Source organism: Pogona vitticeps, chromosome 1 (assembly GCF_051106095.1).
Source record: "Pogona vitticeps strain Pit_001003342236 chromosome 1, PviZW2.1, whole genome shotgun sequence".
Taxonomy (NCBI): domain Eukaryota; kingdom Metazoa; phylum Chordata; class Lepidosauria; order Squamata; family Agamidae; genus Pogona; species Pogona vitticeps.
Window position 1 is genome coordinate 22598055 of NC_135783.1, and position 22083 is coordinate 22620137.

A 22083-nucleotide genomic window follows, 5' to 3' on the forward strand; every position below is an offset into this window, starting at 1 on the left:
ATAGTCCCAGAAGTATGATCTGCCACAGACATCTGGCCTGAAAGAGCCTCGAGGTGCAGTGGTTAAACTGCTGTACTGCAGCCAAAACTCTGCTCGCAACCCAGGGTTCAATCCCCAGTAGTCAGCTCAAGGTTGACTCAGCCTTCCATCCTTCCAAGGTCAGTAAAATGAGTACCCAGCTCGCTTGGGGGGGACAATGTGTAGCCTACATAAATAACTTGTAAACCACCCCAAGAGTGCTTGGGGTGGCATATGAGCAGCACGCTTTGCTTTTGCTTTGAAAGCATTTTTCACAATTTGAACCTTCTCCTGTCAGCCAACATGACTTCTTGGGTTACAGTGGGGTCTCGACTTACGAACTTAATCTGTATTGGAAGGCGGTTCATAGGTCGAAAAGTTCGTACGTCGAATCTGCATTTCCCATAGGAATGCATTGAAAACCATTTAATCCGTACCTGCTCTTTTCCGTCCATAGAAACTAATGGGAAACTAATGGGAAGCTGCTATTCCGCCCTCTGCCACTAGAGGGGGATATTTTTCTTTTTTTTCTTAGGTCAAGAAAAGTTCAGGAAAGGAGGGGGGAGGCAGGGAACAGTTTTAAAAGCACTTTTGAAATCTTTTTTTGAATGAAGCCAATTTTAAAGCATGTTGTGCTGATTTTTTCAGCACAAAGACACACAGGCAGGCTTTTTAGGTGCTGAGCAAGCCTCCCCAAGCCTTTTCAGAGCCAGCCGATCAGCTGTTAGGTGGGGAGAGGAGGGGGCAGGAGCAGAGAAAAGCACAAAATGGCTGCCAGTCTCCCTTCTGGGTGTCGGCTTTTATTTGTTTGCTGCTCTTTTTCCTGCAGTTCGGGGGCTACCAAGGCCTGGTAAGTGACTTTCTTTTATTTATTTTTAAGTTTCTGACCTTTTTTCCCCTGCAGAAGCCTCTAAGGTGAGGGAGGGGACACTTTTTTCCTGTTCGTAACTCGAGGAAAGTTCGTATGTCGAGTATGTAATTTCCTATCGGGCCGGTTCGTAAGTTGAAAAGTTCGTATCTAGAACCGTTTGTAAGTCGAGACCCCACTGTATGTTCTAGATTCATGTTAACATTTTCTAGATGCATGTTAAAATATTTGCACATAGTTTTCCCTTGAACCAAAAGGTGCAATGCTCCTGATAACTTTATACAGTTTTGTATGTCTGTATGAGCTCCCCTTTTGGGGGGGGGGTGTTACTGCTTGATATTACCATTTTCAGTGATTTCTAGAAAGTAAAGGCTTCAAGTCAAATCCAAAGTGATGGTGTTGACACAGAAAGTCCTACATGCCTTAGACCTGGATGCTACCTGATGGAGCATCTTCTCTGTTGTGTAGCTACCCACATCTTGTGATATAGTAGGGATGCCCTCTTGACAGTACTTACAAAGTACTTGATGTGATGACTGATATCAGTAGAAATGCATATTGAAATCTGATTTCCATGCATAAAGGAGGAATACACGGGGAAAGTACCACATCTGGCTTGTGTCTTACAGCCTTCACTTGCTTTTTGTTTTTGCTTTGACATGACAAGCCAGGGTTCCATGGGTACCCTGGTTTGTTATGAATGAGTAGTGGAATTAGCTAAATGGACAAGGGAATTGGCTTACTGTGTCATTTTTTTAAGAGTTATCTTCATTGCTGTGGTTTATTCCTTCAATAAACTAGAGAAAGAATCCTGGATTATTTCTTGCTTCTGTCTTTGGTTTGTTGAGAGAGCCAAAAAGAGAAGCTGATTGCTGTCATACTGGGCAGTAAGGCAACCAGAGAGCTAAGCTGCTTGATGCTCTTTTAATCCACTCATTCGGTCAACTGGAGCTCTTCCACATTATGAACCAGTATGCTGCTCACTCATGATGTTTCATATGAACGTACAGTGGTGCCTCACAAGACAAACGCCTTGTGGGACGAAAAACCCGCAAGACAAATGGTTTTTGCGATCGCTGTCATGCCTCGCAAGATGGCTTCTTCTATGGCCATGCTTCGCAAGATGATTCCCCCCCCAAGACCAATGCATTGCAAGACGAAAATAATTCATTCGTCTTGCGAGGTTCCCATTGCAATGCATTCCTATGGGAAACTGTTTTTGGCAAGATGAAAATTTTGCAAGACAGCGCTACTCACGGAACGAATTACTTTTGTCTTGCGAGGCACCACTGTACTTCTTTATCACCTTTTTGACATTGTTATTGTTGTAATGTCCTCACCCTTGGTTGAAAACCACATTATCAATAATATACACTGATTATGTGGGTAGTCCTTGATTATAACGATGTTTCCTATGGGGGAATTTCACTTTGCGATGATTGGTTCCCTGCTTCGGGAACCAATTCTCGCAAAACGACGATTTTCCTATAGCTGATCGGCGGTTTCAAAATGGCCACCAGGTTTAAAAAAATGGCCGCCCACTGTTTTCTGGGATGGATTCCTCACTGCACGGGCAGCGAAAATGGCCGTGCTATGGAGGATTTTCGCTGGACGGTGAGTTTCAGGCCCATAGGAATGCATTAATTGGGTTTTAATGCGTTTCTATGGGCTTTTTAATTTCGCTTTACGATGTTTTCGTTCTGCAGCAATTTTGCTGGAACGAATTAACATTGTAATGCGAGGCACCATAGTTCAGACCTCATGGCTGTATTTTTGACAGCTCTGTTTGGCCTCAGGTTATTGCAGTGTTCACAAATAAGTGAGGAATTTGGTAGACTACATAACATATTTGCTGCTGCAGTTTTTAAAATTAAGTAGTTTGGTGACTGGCAATTTCTGTGAAATCTATGCTGTAACATATTTCACATGTGTGTATTTATGACAGAGAATGTGGAAGCCATAGATAATGGCTGAAATCCTATTGTTTTAAGGGGCACCATTAATGGCTGATAATGTCATTAGATGTGGTGGGCTTTCTGAAATTGAAGCTTTCTGACCCTGTTCCCTCCCGAAACTACTGTCGCTCCTCTGTAATCCTTTCATTGTGAAGGAGTTGTTAGAGGGTAAGAGATGGGTGTTGGGAGTCTTTAATTTCTGAAAAACACCACCGTTGGGATGATTTTACCTTTGGCAGTGGTTTTCAGAAATTAAAAGACTTCTCCTTCCCCATCCCACAGCTTTTTTTTGGGGGGGGGGGGGAGTATCTGTATGTTACATATTCTCAAAAGATACTGGCGGAACTCCAGGGGTAATTCTAAAAGGTTGAATTTGACCCATAAAATAAAGAGCAGGAATTTAATTATGATTTTGTTTGCTTATGTCTTCTTTAATGATATGTAGCAGAAGATATAAAATCTCCTGAAGTGATTATTACTTTTACAAGTTTCTTCATGAGTAAGATACCTCACAAAAGCTGGAAGCAGCTCTTGTACCTGGGTTCATATTTACATTTTGTTCTGCAATGTCGGAATTAGACTTGTGACTCATAGCCTGCAACATGATTTCCTGTCTATAAAATTAACATGCAATAAATCTGGAAACTGGAATAATAATAACCATCATTTGCAAAGGGATTAATGAGTTTTGTACACTAGCAGCAATTGCTCTGTGTTATCTGTCATAATTGATAAAAACATAGACAGGGTCTAGCAGTCAGAGATATGCCTACACCAGTGATGATGAGGGTACAGTATCTTAGTTCTGACTTTTCCTACCGCTTAGCTTATTTCTTTCTTTTTGGAGAAAGCCTGCTAGACAGCAAAGCTTTTATAAATCTTGAATTCGACTTTCATTCTGACAGTTAAACAAAAACACTCAACAAAGTTAGCAGTTCTCCTCATGCTATTATCATATAACCTTTCCTTCAAGAGAAAAGTGGTGGCTTTTCTCCTCTGCTGTTCTGTATCCTCAAATAGTATCATTGTCAGACTGTTGTAATGTATGTCAAGTATAGAGAAGATGCGACAGATTATTGTGACCACAAGATGAAATGGGATCCATGGACAGGTAGTTGTGTGCTACAAAGGCTTGTCCAACAGTTTGCACAACAGTGTAGGAGTTCCTTTTTCTCTACTTACACTAGCAGCATCCTTTGGATATAAATGTACTGTAGTCTTCTTGACTAATACTAAAAAACAGGAATGGGGAATCAGTACTTCTTTTATGAACTATGCTGGCCAGACCTGATGGAAGTCACACTTGTTCCATTGGGAGACCCATGAGTTCCCACTCTGCTGTGAAGCAGCCTTTCCACTAGAGATGTGCAGGTTTGTGTTCTTTGAACTGCATAGCTGCTTGGGGAATTGTGGTAGTTGTAGTACAAAAACACCTGTGTAGTGGAATGGGATGGACTGTACTGCCCAGAGAAGCCAGTTTGCTTCCTTATATTTCTATTGTCAGGTGAAGACCTTCCTTTGCAGACAGCCTTTTAATTGACATCTGGGGCTTTTAAGGAATGCTGCATCTACAGTATTGTATTTAGAGATGTGTTACAACTTATGGTTTTTAAATTTGTAATTACTGTATCATCTTAATTGACTGTGAGCCACCTTGAGTCCCATATGGGAAGAGAGGTGACACGACAAACAAACAAAGAAATATAAGAAAAAATGTGTCATAAAATGTGAAAAACCATGCAAATTGTTACAGTTATGAATCGAAATAAAAATGGCAAGATTTAACTGGAAAGCACTAAGATTTAGTAACTTGCATAATAAAAGCTGTGAAATAAATTTTTGGGAAACTGAGATGTTGCTGTTGAGTTTAGTTAGCTTTGGCATACATAGTCACATATGTGCATATATTTACTTGGAATTCCCACAGTATTAAGCAGGCCTTGCTCCACAATAAATGTGCTTTGAATGCAGTTGCGCACCAAGAAGAGATAATATTTCAGTTGGCACAAGCAATGGAGGTTTTGCTAAATTAGAATGTTCCACATTAGAATACAGATTTAGAAAATCTATTGCATGTCACTGTACGCAGAACTTACATATTGTGGTTCAAAAGTGCCCCTTTCACAAGCCAAGATGATAAAAAGTCTTCTTTAGAGATACAGAAATTTCCTTTTAAACAATTCCTCAGTTGTAGAAATATTTCCTTTATTATTTCTTGTGCTCTGTATCTAAACAATAACTTAGTTATGTTAGAAAGAGGTTGGAATATATTTTTGCTTCTAAATTTTATCCCTCCTATTAATTAATTCATTTTTTTCCTAGCGCTTTGTCTAGAAAAAAGTATTGCATGTTAACAGAAAAACTGTCCATTTTGTTTTTACAAATTATAGCCATGTTGCAGGTTATCAGGTTTTATAGTGTCAGGGGTGATACGAACTTTAATCGTTTCAAAGCAAATGGCTGACAACTTTTACAGAATAAGAGATTTGGATGTGTTGCAGCTGTTGAGCAGCTGCTTAAGACGATACTTGTTTTAACCCCACCAGGAAGATGTATGAGGAGTTGAATTTGTGCCACAAATCCTGTCCTACTGGGAGCAACTTTTTAATAAAAAGACTACTGTATTCTTCACTGTATCCTTTACTAAGAAGGTGAAATTTGGGTCAACACGACTGAAGTCTCTTAGGGCACAGGAAACCTGAACAGTATATCACTTGAGTAAAATATTGTTGTGGTCTAGCGAAAGGCCCTTGAGATCTCATGGGAGAAAGAGAGAATGTGGTGGCAAGGAGGCATGCCAACGCATGTAAATTGACATTTTTAATTGATACTCCCAGAATCCCTTATCCAGTGTGATCCATAGCCATGTGAGTTGGAAGATCTTGGATGCTGCAGCTCCTCAAAGTAGTCTCAGGCAATACTCCATCCCCTCTTTCTTTCTGCTCTATCCCATTTGCCATCACACCAGATCTCCTAAGATATTAGTAGTAAAATATGGACAGTAAAATAACATAAAGCAAAATAAATAGAATAGTAAAATAAAGATTGAAATCAGTTTCACAGTACAGTAGTTCCAATTACCTCCATTTGCATCATGCTTATTTCCTCTTTTAAATGTAATTTATAGCTCTGTTAATTCATTTCGTGTAGTGCATTCATTTTCTTTTTCTTCCATTTGCATCCATTAATTCCTAAACAACAACAAATATGTTTTTTTTATGTTAACTGATACGATCAGGCAAAAGTTAGCTTATTTCAGAACGTAATACTTCTATTCAGCAGCGTAAAAACAATATTACACTAAGAAATAGCCAGAACTATATATATGCTGTCTCTCTGCTAAAGGATCCAAGATGGCTGAAATCATGCACTGTCAAGTCAGTTCTGACTTACGGTGACTCTTTTCAGGGTGTTCTAGGTAGAGAGTGCTCAGAAGTGGGTTACCATTCGCTTCTGCCTTGGAGGCACAGTGAAAAATTTAACTCCCAACCTCTAGCTCTACAGCCAGATAACCTATACTAGTGAGCTATCCAGCCAGGTTCTTTCATTCTAGGAAACATGGATTAAGATATGACCAGACTTTTTAAAATCTCAAGTAGAAAGTTACAATGCTAACAAATTGATCACAGGTGGGTGGGGATTTCAGTACTCTTTTGGGTAGAGTTGAGGGAAATGTAGGGAACGCTCTGGAGTCTAGGCCTTTAGTATCCCATGTTCTATTTCTTGATCATTCTGAAATATGACAGAATGCAGGTAGGGTATGACGGAATTTGGGGATATCCTATGGCAGGCCTCTAAACCTAGGCTTAAGAATTCTCTGGCTGCATTAGATGATACGCTGAAACTTTCTCTTTCGAAGGAGATTGTTTAGGCTTCTCTCTCTCTAAGAACATTTGTGGTATATACAGCTTTAATTAAGAATTCTTTTTAAAGCACCTTTTTTAAAAAAAAGTCAAGTTAGGTTTTTAAAGAAAGGAAATATAATCCTCTGGCATTCGACATATGTTTTATACTTGGACATTTCAACACGAGGAAAATACCAAGGCTTAAAGAAAAAATACGGAATGTTCTTATTTATGGGAAGATTGAGGTTGAGCTAATCCTAGACTAATAGCTTGTGGTTGTCATATGTTTGTTTATATGGTCATTTTTAAAATCATGCCTATTCCTCTAGCATCTGGAATGCTCATAATATTTAAATACACAACCGTTCTTGTTGGCTTAGACTGTTGGAAGCCATTTCAGTTGGTGTTGCCTGGCAAGTAATTCTGGTTTGTTGGGTAACTGTTCAAAGTGTTTGTTTGAAAGTACGGAATCCAGGAAAGAAACTTGCATATCTAATTAGAAACATTTGATTTAATCTTGATTTTTAAGAATAAGGAGAAAAGAGGAAAGGGGATTCTCCATGCTTCTCCACTTAAGTATTTTGCCCTGTTATTTTAGTTTTCATAACCAGAAGGGGTGAAATAGGGAAAACCTTTGGGGGGGGGTCAGTTCAGTATCATTACCACAGGCGAATGGCAAAGGGTAGTAAAGGCTGTGGTGGTGTTGGCTTTATGATCCAACATGTCATTGCCTCGTTGTGTAAAGTTTCTGCTTGCATGTACCTTATTTTTCCAGGTATAAGATGTTTGTTGTTGTTTAGTCGTTAAGTTGTGTCCAGCTCTTCGTGACCCCATGGACCTGAGCACGCCAGGCCCTCCTGTCTTCCACTGCTTCCCAGAGTTGGGTCAAATTCATGTTGGTAGCTTTGGTGACACTGTCCAACCATCTCGTCCTCTTTCATCCCCTTCTCCTCTTGCCTTCACATTTTCCCAACATCAGAGTCTTTCCCAGGGAGTCTTCTCTTCTCATGACACGGCCAAAGTATTGGAGCCTCAGCTTCAGGATCTGTCCTTCCAGTGAGCACTCAGGATTGATTTCCTTTCGGATGGATAAGTTTGTTCTCCTTGCAGTCCAGGGGACTCTCAAGAGTCTCCTCCAGCACCACAATTCAAAAGCATCAATTCTTCAGCGGTCAGCCTTCTTTATGGTCCAGCTCTCACTTCCATACATCACTACTGGAAAACCCACTAGATGATGTCTCTGCTTTTTAAGATGCTGTCTAGGTTTCTCGTCACTTTCCTCCCAAGAAGCAGGAGTCTTTTAATTTTGTGGCTGTTGTCACCATCTGTAGTGATCATGGAGCCCAAGAAAGGAAAATCTGTCACCGCCTCCATTCTATTTGCCAGGAGGTGATGGGACCAGTGTTGAGCTTCAGATCATTTTTTGCACTCTCTTCTTTCACCCTCATTAAGAGGTCCTTTAATTCCTCCTCACTTTCTGCCATCAGAGTGGTATCATCTGCGTATCTGAGGTTATTGATATTTCTTCTGGCAATCTTAATTCCAGTTTGGGATTCCTCCAGTCCAGCCTTTCGCATGATGTATTCTGCATATGTTAAATACGCAGGGGGACAATATACAGCCTTGTGGTACTCCTTTCCCAATTTTGAACCAATCAATTGTTCCATATCCAGTTCTAACTGTTGCTTCCTGTCCCACATTTCGGTTTCTCAGGAGATAGATAAGGTGGTCAGGCACTCCCATTTCTTTAAGGACTTGCCATAGTTTGCTGTGGTCCACACAGTCAAAGCCTTTTGCGTAGTCAATGAAGCAGAAGCAGATGTTTTTCTGGAAGATAAATACGTACCATGTTTCCCTGAAAATGAGACTGGGTCTTATATTAATTTTTGTTCCAAAAGAACACATTATGGCTTATTTTCAGTGGATTTTTTTTCCATGTACATGTGATCTTCTTCTGGTTGCTGCACAATGATGAAGGGCAGGGTTTCACTTAACTGGGGCTTACTTTTGGGGTTGGCCTTATATTATGACCATCCTGAAAAATCATACTAGGGCTTATTTTCAGGATAGGTCTTATTTTGGGAGAAACAAGATAGCATGTGTTACTTACCAGCTGTATTACTGCCTGTGAGTGGGAGGGCTAAAAAATTATAAGAGAAAGAGAATTTGTATGGTTTTGAGATACATTTATTGCATGTGCTGCCCTTTTTTTTTTTTTGCAACAAATGGCACTCATGTGAATCAGATAAAAACAAATACAGTTAAAATAAAATTGATTAAAGCCACAATTGAAAATCCATCAGAAAAAGAAAGAACAGCAACCGTCTGGTTGAAACTCAGCTTAATTGCCAAAAGGCTTGCCTGGAAACAGTGGTCTTAATTTGTTAGTGATCATCCTGGAAGTAAATAGTTGATACTGTTTGCTTGGACTTCGCTTAAAAACAAATCCTGAAAGCTTTTCCATGTATGCTTCGCCTTCTTTCCCTGTTCTCGCCCGACAGCACTGTCAAGGCACTTCAGCGCTCCTTGGCAGAAATATTCAGCTCTTGTGGTGGCTTTGTCATTTCAAATATGTAGGAGGAGGTAGAACTTGAAACCACCACACTGTTATTAAATTGCCTCCTTTTGCCAGGTGCCTCAAGCCATCTAAGATGATAAGATGGTGTCCGGACTGAAACGTCTGCGTTGTGTGCCAGAGATGCTGAGGTGAAAAGCGTGTGTGTGAAATTTGCTTTGCCACCTGGCTCCTCCCTTCCCCTCCAGCTCTGAAATTTTACATGGGCTTCTCGTGTGACAGCACAATATGTTGTTGTCAGACGAAATGTTGCCATCATGTTTTATTCCTATTTGATGACCTAAAAGGTTTTGCCTCGGCTTGATAGCTGGGATCTTCAGGTTACGTTTTCTGAATAAATAGTAAGAGCCTTACATGGAAGTCAGAACCCTGCTATCACTCTTTGTTTTGTGCTTTTTAATTTAAAAAGAAGTATGGTATATAAAATTTAGCATTTGGCTTCACACGTTTCTCTTCACACTTCTGGATTTCACATGTCTCATCCTGACAATTGCATTTTTAAAGATGACGAATGGTCTATGATGTGTCCTGGGTAGCCTTTCATGAGAACTTTAGGAATATTACTATCCTCATAACATTCATTTTTAAACTCTTCGTATTTTTCTAATGAAAAGTAAAATATATATTTATGAATGGAAAGAGAATCAGGATTATTATAAGCAGTTAGTAGGAACACGCTTGTTTTATGTTGTTTTCATAAATCAATATAGAAATAATTTCATTTCCAGTATTTTCTTTTAAATTATAAGATAGTATTAATATTTTAGTGCTTTATTTTATTTATAGCTTGGTTTTTTAAAAATCACACTGTTTATTTTAACAGCCATAGCATGAATAGTATGGGTTTTTGGCAGTTGTGCAAGCAGGAGTCCTGGACCTCCTTGTGCAAATGTAGGTTTGATATTTTTAAAGAGAATCTCCACTTGCATAAGGAAAAGGTTGCTACAGCCCAGATAGTACTAGAGGAACATCACACTCTACAGTTATTCTAAAGGATCCCAGCTGACATATTTGAGAATGTTTAAATATATTTTAATTTTAAAAAGTGAAATTGGAAGGGGCCTACAAGGCCATCAAGTCCAAACCACAGTTGGAATACAGTCAAAACATATCTGCCAGGTGATTATCTAAGTTTTTCTTGAATGCTTCCAGTATTGGAGCACTCACCAACTCCAGAGGTAACTGGTTCCGTACTGCTCTAACAGGAAGTTTCTTGATATTCAACTGAAATGTGGCTTCTTTTAACTTGAGCCTATTGGTGCATGCCCTGCACTTTGGGATGATTCAGAACAGATCTTTCCCCTCCTCTGTATGACAGCCTTTCAAATATTTGAAAAGTGCTATCATACCACCCCTCAGTCGACTTTTCTCAAGACCTTTCCTGAGACTTTTCTTTCAGCCTTCCCTCATAAGGCTTGGTTTCCAGCCCCCTGATCATCCTTGTTACTCTCCTCTGAACTTGTTCCAATTTGTTAGCATCTTTCTTGAATCGTGGTGTCCAGAACTGGACACCATACTCAAGGTGAGGCCTAACCAGTGCTGAATAGAGGGGGACTAGCATCTCGTGGGATTTGTAAATGATGCTTCCATTAATGCAGCCTAAAATAGCATTTGCCTTTTTTGTAGCCACATCACACTCTTGGCTCTTATTTAGCTTGTGATCTATGACAATTCCAAGATCCTTCTTGCTTGTAGTTCTGCTGAGCCAGGTATCCCCTATCTTGTAACTGTGCAATTGGTTTCTTTTTCCAAGGTGCAGCACTTTGCACTTCTCCTTGTATTAAATTCCATTTTAATACATGCTAGCAAAGATTAAGAAATACATTGCTCTATAAGTTTTTGTGGCTCAGAACACATTTTCCCTTCATGATGTTCAGAGCCTAAGTGGTTTTGTGGTTTGTGGAAGGATTGAGGAAAGAAATTCCTTTGAGGGACAAGATATCTATCTGCGCAGATGCTATTTGGCATCCACACTGGTGTTGGCTCCTTAGTTTCTCTCTTGCTTGAGTCGCTCAGATTCCTGCCCACCCATTAGGCCCACAAAGAAGCCTGCTCCTCCATGCATCAGACCAAGCATCAGGTGAAAGAAGAATCAGGGCACAGATGGCACATTCGCTAATAATGTGAAAGACAGTGTCACTGTGTTCTGCTCTTTCAGTGAGTTCTGTAACCTTAAATAAGTGTACACAATGTACACTTGCACAATGTACATGGGTTGCCTTTCCCCAACCCTCCTCATTGTTGGACTTTTGCTCAGAATTTCAAATATACCCACTGGCCTTGAGAGATTGAGGGTCCCTAGTTTATTATGTTGGAGTTGGACTGGTTTTATCCATATTAAGGTATCCACTGAGCTATGAAACTTTCTTGGTAGGCCTTTGCTAGTCATAACAGACATCTGTGGGGCACACATGTATTGTATATAAGATTTATGTGAAGAAAGGGAGAACGGAAACCGTGCCACTGACTTCAGAGATTTGAAAAGTGGTGTGTATGAATATCGAGCCCTGAATTGCATGGTATGTTTCAGATGAAGGGGTTTATTATAGTATGAGCTTTTTTGGACACAACAGCCCCAAGGTTGTTAATTTCTTAAAACTTTTATTTCATTACTCCATTTCCACTACTCCTCATGGTACCTAAAGAATAATTCATTGCCATTGCTTGTTAAATAACTTGCCATGTTTAGCATTATATAGGTCATTGCTTTTCTACTACTTTCCATTTAAAACAACAGCAATTTAGGATTGTTGAAAATGACAAAGTTTAAAAAAAAAACTTGCTCAAATTATGTCACAAGTTACGGAAACCTTATGTGCACACCGATAGGATTCTGACCAATTGTTGTTGAGGGAGGATTGAAACCTTACTGTCAGTTTTAACATCAAATTATCATGAAGTGACAATTTGCTGATTAAATTGTAGTAGTTTTAGAATTTGGTTGATACTATCTCATTTTGCGCTTCTCTCTCTCTCTCTCTCTCTCTCTCTGATCAGCTAGATTTGTTCTGTATGGTGTTTGCAACTGTGATTTCCTTTTCCATTTTTGTCATTTTGTCTTCCTTCCTTCCTTCCTTCCTTCCTTCCTTCCTTCCTTCCTTCCTTCCTTCCTTCCTTCCTTCCTTCATCGCTTTCTCTTTTTCCAACCTTTCAACCCCACCCCTTCTTCATACCCTCTCTCCCATTCATCTTCGTAAAATAGTACTGTCTTTTAAAGGCAGCTCTTGATGTGTACCACTGAAGCTCCAATTGGCAATTATGTGAGCGATTATTCTAGGAAGGCATTTCTCTTGTAAGCTGTAGTGCTTGCAGTGATTAACCTTTTGTGATTTTGACAAGAAAGGCATAGGTGAAAGCCTTTGAATTTACAGGTTCTCTGTCATAGAAGCCGGCAGATCAGATGTCACTGGTGCAGTTCTTTCTAAGCCAGGCTTGGAAGCTGCCATTGTTTGTGTATGTTAAAACTTGTAATAAAAGATGTGAAAACTTGTGCATGACCAAGCAATGAACTTAATGTTAACTATGCCTCTTTATCTTTAGCAGAAGGTAGGGATATAGATCTTTGAATGTGAAATGGCTCATGATGAATCTCTCTCTCTCTCTCTCTCTCTCTTTCAGTGTGTTTGTGTGTGTGTGTGTGTGTGTGTCAAAGTGAGAGAGAGAAGGAAAAGCATTGTAGCACTTAAAAGACTAACAGATTTATCTCAGTGTGAGCTTAAATAGATCAAAATCCATTTCTTCAGACACGAGGTGTGCACATTCTCTGTCTTCTATATTTTTATATACCTCCACAGTGGTGAGAGGCATGACCAGGTGAGTATATAGATAACAGACAAAGCATTGTATCCTTAACACTGGAATAGGTCAAACTGTCAATTACTTCGTGTTACAGACTCTAGCCAGTGTAATAAGCTTTATGCCTGCTATATTTGGCTGTTGCAAAAATGCTGAGTTGTTTCTGGGCCAGGTCAAAGTCTGTCAGGAGAAACAGCAAGAGTTTACTGGATTGTTAATATATGTAGTGAACTAAAAATCCTTGATCACTATTTAGGTCCTTCATGATGCCCTGGAACTTGTTTACATAGCCAATTTCTGCTGTCTCCCTCTTGTTCTCCCTTTATAATTCTCTTTTCTTGCAAAACAGAATGTCCACAGGGGCTGTGTTGGCGAAGGTGATGTAAATCGTGTTAGAGTAAGAACAAGTAAACAAAACCTTACTGTTGTACCTGACATGTTTGGACCCTTGATGGTGGTGCGTCAGTGCAGATATGGGATGAGAGCAGCTGGTGTCTAGTTTTGTGACAGGGTCTTGTTCCCTTTTCCCTTTCCATGTTGTTGCCAGTTCAACATTAGCAATTTGTTTAAGGTTAGGGTGTTGTCTATATGCAAGTGCAGGCCGCCCCACCCCCTAGGAAAAAAAAACTTATTGTTGAGAATGGGCTGCAGATCATTGATCACACATCTAAATCATCCCAATTGGGTGCTATAGGTGACTCTTACTGGTATTGTGTCATTCACTGTATTAGATCTGTCATTAAGCAGGTTGTTCCTGAATATCAGTCTGGCTCTGACAATTTGCTTTTTCATCAAGTTGGGTGGGTAAAAGTAGTCTAATAAATGCCTCCTATAATTCCTATGAGTCTGTGTCCTTTGGTTCTGAAGAAAGCCAGTTATATTGGAGAGCTTAGCTGTAGACAGTGGGCTTTAGGATAGGTCAGGTTAGGTCAGATCAATGTAGTTTAATTGGAAGGATGCTTTCTAGAGTTACTTGTACCTGCTTTTCTCCCTTTTCCTGGCCAAATTCCTTCCTAACTGTATATGAACTTAAGAATCTTTAGTTCTGTGTGCAGCCACCCCATGAGCTGTTCTAGCAGAACTGAAATCCCAAACATTTGCTTGACAAGGAAGACCTTTCAGGTTCCAGGTTGACCCTCCCCCAAACTTGACATTTGATATGAAGGATTATGACAAGCTTCCTGTGTGTGCTTGGACCTTCCTGGAACAACAAAGCTCTGGTTTGCCACATCGGTCCCTTTAGATAAGGTATTTTGCACAAGTCCCCGTTTGTTCAGGGTCCTGCTTTTGCTATGCAAATCATTTGACTGGTAGTTTCCAACCTTTCATATCTGATATCCCACCAATCATTCCACCAAAGATCCTACCTCCTACCGTAATAAGAGCCTTCTCTCCCATTTTTCCCCATTTATGTGTTTATGGGTACTCTGTTATTCTGTTTCTCATTTAGGGTATTCTAAGTACAGTACAGTATGTAACAATTGCAGCAGAATTATTAAGAATATACAAAAAATAATACTGTTGGGAGTTGATAATTGCAATAATACTGTTGAATATGAAAGTTGAAAGTGAGCTGACATTAGCAAAAGATGCTAGAAGCAACAAGAATACAAGATTTAGGTACATACGTAGCAAAAGACAGAAAAAAGAAATACTATCTACTCAATGGAGTTGGAAAAATATTAACAGATGACAAAGAAAAGGTAGAATGCCTCAATTTTTACTTTTAATTTTCCTCCAAAAGACAGTCTATGACTCTCCAGGCAAATGTAACGTACAAAGGGAGGGGATCAGATAACAGTTTGAGATTGATAAACAAATGGGAATGATTTCTTACTTTGATGCGTCAAAATTCAAAAGCCCAGTGAATTGTGTCCAAGAATATTGACTGAAAGGATTGAAGAACTCTCAGAACCACTACCTATTATTGTCTTGAGATCATGGAGGATGGGTGAAGTGCTAGATGAGGCTTAACATTGTCCCTGTTTTCAAAAGGGAGGAACCTGCGAACTACAGACCTGTCAGCCTGGAGTTAATCCCAGGGAAAATTCAGAAGCAGATTGTAAAAGAGTCACTCTGCAAGCACCTTGAAAACAATGCAGTAATAACCGGAAGTGAAAATGATATGTCAAGAACAAACTCTGCCAGACTAATCACATCTTATTTTTTTATTGGTTAACTTTGGCAGATGGTGGGAATGCTGCAGGCATAATATAATTTGATTTCAGCAAAGCTGAAGACAAAGTGTCCTGTGATATTCTTGTTAGCAAGCTAACTAGGGGTGGACTGGATAGCACAACTATCACTGGGTACATATCCTTGTGGTGCAATGGTTAAACTGGAGTACTGCAGCCAAAACTCTGCTAATGATCTGGGTTCAATCACTTGTAGCTGGCTTGAGATTCACTCGGCCTTCTATCCTTCCAAGGTCGGTAAACTGAGTGCTCAGCTTGCAGGGAGACAATGTGTAGCCTACTTAATTAAATTGTAAACCACAGAGCGAGTGCTTTAAGTGCTATGGGGTGGTATATAAGCAGTATGCATTGGTTTGGTTTGCTTCCAGAATTGGCTGAGTAGCAAAACGTTTCAGCCTAATAGGAAAGAAGTCCAGTTGACATGACTCAACTTCCAGATATCCTCACCTGGATGGCTGAGAATCTTCACAGATAAACTGATTACCTTAGTTAGCACATAGGTTGAAATATTAGTAGCAATTGTATGAAGGTATTTATAGATGAGTATCTATTATAATGAACAATTATAATGTGTATATGTATTAAATATACAAAATAAGAATTAGTAATGATAATAGAAGTGCACAAGAGGGGCCATGCAATGTCAGAAAGATAGTTGCCTAGTCATATGTTTTTGCGCAATGTATGTAGCCAAAGCGGTAATACAACAGAATACAGTGATGTCTCGCTTAACAATGTTAATTGGTTAAAAAAACATTGCTATGGGAAAACATCGTTAAGCGAAACACGTTTCCCATAGAGATGCATTGAGAACCGGTTAATCCTTTCCAATAGGCATAGATTGCCGTCCTTAAGTGAAAAAACCCATAGGAAACATCGTTAAGAGATACAATGTTTCCTCCATTGGAATGCATTGAAGCCTATTCAATACATTTCAATGGTTTTGTGATGTTCATTTTTGCAAATTTAAGTGTGTCTTAAAAGGTTCAAAAACTGTTTTAAGTGCTTGGAATTGTTGGTGCACCTTCTAAAACGGGTGCAAACTTAATTTGGCTTTGATCTTACTTTTCGTTAATTTTTGCTGAATTTTTCCCCCCACCAATTTTTGACAACTGTCAAAATTTGAGAGCTCCATGCTTTCCTATGGGGGAGAAATAAGTTCACAAAAAATTAGCGAAGACTCAGAACAAAGCCAAACTAAGTTTGCACACGATTTAGAAGGTGCTCTAACGAGCCCAAGCATTTAAAACAGTTGCTGACTTTCGTTAATTTTCTGTGAATTTTTCCTCCCCCATTGAAATGCATTGAGCCCAACTTTTGACAGCTGTCAAAAGTTGGTTTCAATGCTTTCCTATGGGGGAGAAAAAAATTCACCAAAAATTAACGAAAAGTCAGATCAAAGCCAAATTAAGTTTGCACACGTTTTAGAAGGTGCACTAACGATTCCAAGCATTTAAAACATTTTTGAACATTTTAAGACACTTTTAAAATTGAAAAAACAGACATAGTTAAGCGAAACAGGGGACCTAAAAATGCATTCGCTATGTGAAGCATGGTCCCGAAATTGCTAAGCGAAAATCGCCCATAGGAAACATCGTTAAATGATGCATAGAATTCTTTTTAAAAAACCATCGTTAAGCGAAAACATCGCTAAATGAGGCAATCGTTAAGCGAGGCACCACTGTACATGATCCATTCAGGACAAATTAAATGCATGATGAATAGTTTATATTTTGCCAGTATACTAAAAACAGATGTTTTAATGATTAATTCTTCAAAGTGTTATCTTGCTTTAGATATGTAGATATATTATTTATAACAACATGCTAGAGACAGAGCAGCTACAATTAACAATTATAAGTTAAAATGTTAATAAAATAAATTATTACCTAGAATTTCTTGTTTGACTAAATCAATACATAGAAATTTAGCCATTCATGTTCTAGCTCCATTTTTATACTGCAGGTGTGTGTGTTTTATAACCCAATGCACAGATTTTCAACACCCCTTTTATTTAAAAACTATAGTTTATCTGTGGTCTCTGCCCAAGTAAGTAAAAAAATTTTAAATTTTGTATTAATGTGTTTTAATGTCATTTTATGATATGGTTTTAAAATGTTGTAGTGCACTATGGAGTTATGGAGCATGGTGGAGTGCAAAAAAAATGATCTAAAGTTCAGCATAAAAAAAAACTAAAGTCATGGCCACTGGTCCCATCACCTCCTGGCAAATAGAAGTGGAAGATATGGAGGCGGTGACAGATTTTACTTTCTTGGACTCCATGATCACTGCAGATAGTGACAGCAGCCATGAAATTAAAAGACGCCTGCTTCTTGGGAGGAAAGCAATGAGAAACCTAGACAGCATCTTAAAAAGCAGAGACATCACCTTGCCGACAAAGGTTTGCATAGTCAAAACTATGGTTTTTCCAGTAGCCATGTATGGAAGTGAGAACTGGTCCATAAAGAAGGCTGACCACCGAAGAATTGATGCTTTTGAATTGTGGTGCTGGAGGAGACTCTTGAGAGTCCCCTGGACTGCAAGGAGAACAAACTTATCCATCCTAAAGGAAATCAACCGTGAGTGCTCACTGGAAGGACAGATCCTGAAGCTGAGGCTCCAATACTTTGGCCATCTCATGAGAAGAGAAGACTTCCTGGAAAAGACCCTGATGTTGGGAAAGTGTGAAGGCAAGAGGAGAAGGGGACGACAGAGGATGAGATGGTTGGACAGTGTCACCAAAGCTACCAACATGAATTTGACCCAACTCTGGGAGGCAGTGGAAGATAGGAGGGCCTGGCGTGCTCTGGTCCATGGGGTCACGAAGAGTCAGACATGATGTAACAACTAAACAACAACAACAGAACACAATGGGTAGGGCAGAGGCCCTGAAAGGCTGGGTAAGAAGTTCCTTGTGTATGAATAAATAAAAATAAAAATGAAACAAACAATTCATTTCTTCTTTCGGCTACAGTAGGTAAATTAACTTGAGAGGTTAGCAGAGACTGTTAATATCAGATTACTGTAGCATATGGTCTTCTTAATCTGTTGCTTGCTTTGTTCCCTACAGTGTATAATTAGTATACAGTACTTTCCATGACTAGCAATGTTGGGGTTATTTCTGAAGAACTTGCCACTTGTAGATGGAGTAAATGGCTCTTTTCTTTTGAAACTTCATTTACATTAACACTGGATTTTCTTCATGCAGCAAAGAACAGAATGAGAGTTCACAAAGGTAGAAAAACACAACTAAAACTACTGTACTTTCTTAGAACGGTATTTACAGAACACCCTTTTTCTCTCTCTCCCCACCCCACCCCCAGTTTCCATAGCTAGACGCGTACAGGACCCATTAGCTGAGCTAGTGAAAATTGAGCCCAAACACATTGGAGTCGGAATGTACCAGGTAAGGCAATGCAGATCATTTTTATCTAAGTATAATCCAACATGATATGAAGCAACAGTGAAAAAGTGCTTGGTAATTAAGTGCCAACTAGTTATATGTCTACTTTAAAAGATTTGTGGAATGGTAATAAATATTTATAAGTCCTTGTGCAGGTTTTTTTTTCTCTAAAAATTCTCTGGCTTTAATGATTGCAACTAAGACTTAGCAATGGCTGCAGCCAGATTTATTGTCTATTAAAAAAACCCATCAGATCAGGCTGGTAACGTGATCCGCAAAGCTTTCTCTTCTTGCATAGCTGCAACAATGGAGGTTTTTTAAGTTCTCCTGGGAAAATACTGCAAGACATTGATTCTCCACTCAAAAGCTGTGGGCCGGTGTCCTTGTCTGTGATCTTTGTTCAGCTAATATTTGTGGAAGTGTTTATTTCAGAGCCCTTTAATTACTTAAATAGGGACTGTTGGTAGAAATTTTTGTATCAACGTGTACTGTATGCTAGCACATAGTGGGAATTTCCAACAATTTTGAAAATACATTTGCTGTAAATTGTACCTAACCATCTCTCTGTAAACATGTGGTTGAAGTTGAGACCATCCATTGCACTGAAAAGCTGTGTTCATAAATGTAAGTTTAAGCTGCCCCAATCAATTTTCTCTGTGATGTGGCATAACTGAATTTTGAAACATAGAGGGTGTGTGTGCCCAATTCAAACAGTGGCTTTAGAGATCACTTTTTCTACATGGAGTCAAGATGGCAGAGAAAAGAACTATGTATAGATGCTGTGCAAGGCAAATTTTAAATGAAATGTTGTTGAGAGTGTATGTCTTTTTAAGAAGGAATGACTTACAAATGATGGATGATAAATCTATTAGGTGAAGGCTTCTAAGTATTCCAATTTGGATTGGATCCATAATTTTTTTTCTAGACAGTGTGTGTTTGCTTGTGTGTGTGTGTGTGTGTGTGTGTGTACATTCTCTTTTTGTATTTACTGCCCTGCGTACAGGAAATATTTATTAAGTGCTATTATAAATACCAGGATATATCTTTTGCCCGCTTACAAGATTGGCCACAGCAGCAGCAAAAGATAACCCTGACATTTATAATAGCACTTAATAAATATTCTTTCAGTAACCCTCACATTCTTAAAATAATAACATAAGCTTTACGGTGTCAGGTAAGCAATTATTTGATGTTTCCATTGATGTAAGACTAAGGACCAAACTAGATGTGGCACTTAACATATCACTAACCAACAACTGTTTTCTTAAAAGTAATAGTAGCCACAATCACTCATAGTTTTTGTTGAGAGTGTAATGTACAGGGTGAGAATATAAGACACCAAGTATTTTCAACTGCTTCAGGTAGATCCTTTTCTTGTCCTATTTGGGGATCCCTGGTATTCTTTTGTCCAGGTGCTAATTAGGTCTGACCCTACATAGGTTTCAAAAATAGATGAGATCGGGGTTCAACCCTTTTCTTTCTTGGTGTAGTCCTGGTGAAAATCTTCTCCATCTCCAAAACTATTGTGTAAACCCTGAATAGAAAGCTCCCATTGATGACAATACTAACTGTCCTTCTTGGCTCAATAACAGTTGGATTGAGGTTTTAATCCAAGTATCAGTAAGAATGGGGAGGGTTAAAACTCCTTTTGTCACGGGCTGTGATGTGATCACGAAGATGCCCCCCTCTGCACCTGTTTCTGTTTTAAATACAAAACCCAAACTGCAGTCATAACATCTGACATGTTTTCCTCATCATCTGGTTCGGTCCTGAGGTTGAGCGAATGGCAGAAAGCAACTTTTGGTGGAGTATGGGCCAGATATAATTTCCTAACTTCAAGGCCTTTGCTGTTGTGCTACACCAGCCAATATAGTACAAATCATTAAATATGATGTACATCTATGGAAGATATAAAATGTCTTAATATGGAAACTATCCTAGCATTTTGTTCTTTGATATGAAATCACAAGACTTGAAGGAAAACGTTCAACTTGTGGAAAGGCTCTAGATCAGGGATCTCAAACATGCGGCCCGGGGGCCATTTGTGGCCCACCGGATGATAGTTTGTGGCCCCCGCCTTGCCTGCCCCCCTGAAGCCCCCACGCGTCCTCTCCTGTCAAGAGTCAAAAAAGCCTCGCCTTGCTTGCCAGCTCTCTCTCAAGACAGCGCCTCTTGCACCCTCCATCCGGAACTGCAGCCTGCCAGCCAGCCCGCCTGTCATAGTGGGGGTAGCTGCTGCTGCTGGGTGAACCTTTTTTTTGAGGGGGGCCTCAGAGGAAGGTTGCCGGACCTCTGTGTGTGTGTGTATGTGTGTTTGTGTGCGTGTATGAGCGTGCACCTGTGGGCCCCCCCATTGTTTAATTTTGTGGGTACCACTGGGGACATTTCTCCTTTGGCAAGGCAAAATCTGCGAGGGTGGTTTTTTTTATGTCATACCCTCCTCCCCCTTGCTAGGCGGTCACCGGCGCTCCCTCCCTTCTATGCTTCCTTGTCCTGCTGGTGGTGGTGGTAGTGAAGAAGGAGCTGGAGGGGGTCGTGGCCGGCGACGAGGGCTCGCGCACCCCTCCTCCTCCTCGGAGTCCCAGCGGGGCTAAGGAAACTCTTGGGCATCCTCCTTAGGCTCTTGCTCTGCTTGGTGGAAAATCTGATGTGGCCCAAACTCACCCAGACTCTGCCTCCAGCGGCCCCCAGGTAAATTGAGTTTGAGACCCCTGCTCTAGATGAAGGGAACGTCGGCATTTGCAGAATGCCTGCTAAAGCCACTTAGAACATCAGGGAACTTATGCGAGGCTGTTGTTTGTGGATTATAGCTCTGCTTTTAATACCATTCTACCAAATAGGTTGTTTTTTAAAATGATCAACCTGGGATTACCTCAGGAGATCTGCATGTGGATAAAGGATTTTCTGACAGATAGGCCACAGTCAGTAAGGATGGGATCCCACCATTCTTCTACCGTGGTACTAAGTACAGGAGCTCCCCAGGGCTGCGTGCTAAGTCCCTTCCTCTATTCCCTGTACACACATGATTGCACCCCACTATATAACACCAATGCAATTATTAAATTTGCGGATGATACCACAGTGGTGGGACTCATAAATAAGAACAATGAGTCTGCTTATAGAAAGGAAGTACAAAGGTTGATACTTTGGTGTAAAGAAAATCATCTCACACTTAACATCAAAAAAACTAAAGAACTCATAATTGATTTTAGGAGGAAAAGATATGTACATTTACCACTGTACATAAACGGTGAGGAAGTGGAGAGAGTTGGTAGTTTTAAATTTCTGGGTACTTACATCTCAGAGGACCTCTCATGGACTATAAATGCCAACATGCTAATGAAGAAGGCACAGAAGAGGCTGTATTTCCTGAGAATGCTCGGGAAGTTAAATTTATCTCAGCATTTGCTTCTGTCATACTATCGTAGC

At 39.8% G+C, this 22083-nt stretch overlaps 1 protein-coding gene across 1 annotated transcript in view; it reads left to right on the top strand.

The window, feature by feature from the left end:
* The window catches only part of SRBD1 (S1 RNA binding domain 1), a 218826-nt gene that overhangs the window by 92504 nt on the left and 104239 nt on the right, over positions 1–22083 (top strand). Inside the window, exon 16 of the mRNA XM_020800533.3 lies at positions 18575–18657. Coding sequence (XP_020656192.3) covers positions 18575–18657 — 83 coding nt within the window. The remainder of the gene's footprint in view (positions 1–18574; positions 18658–22083) is intronic.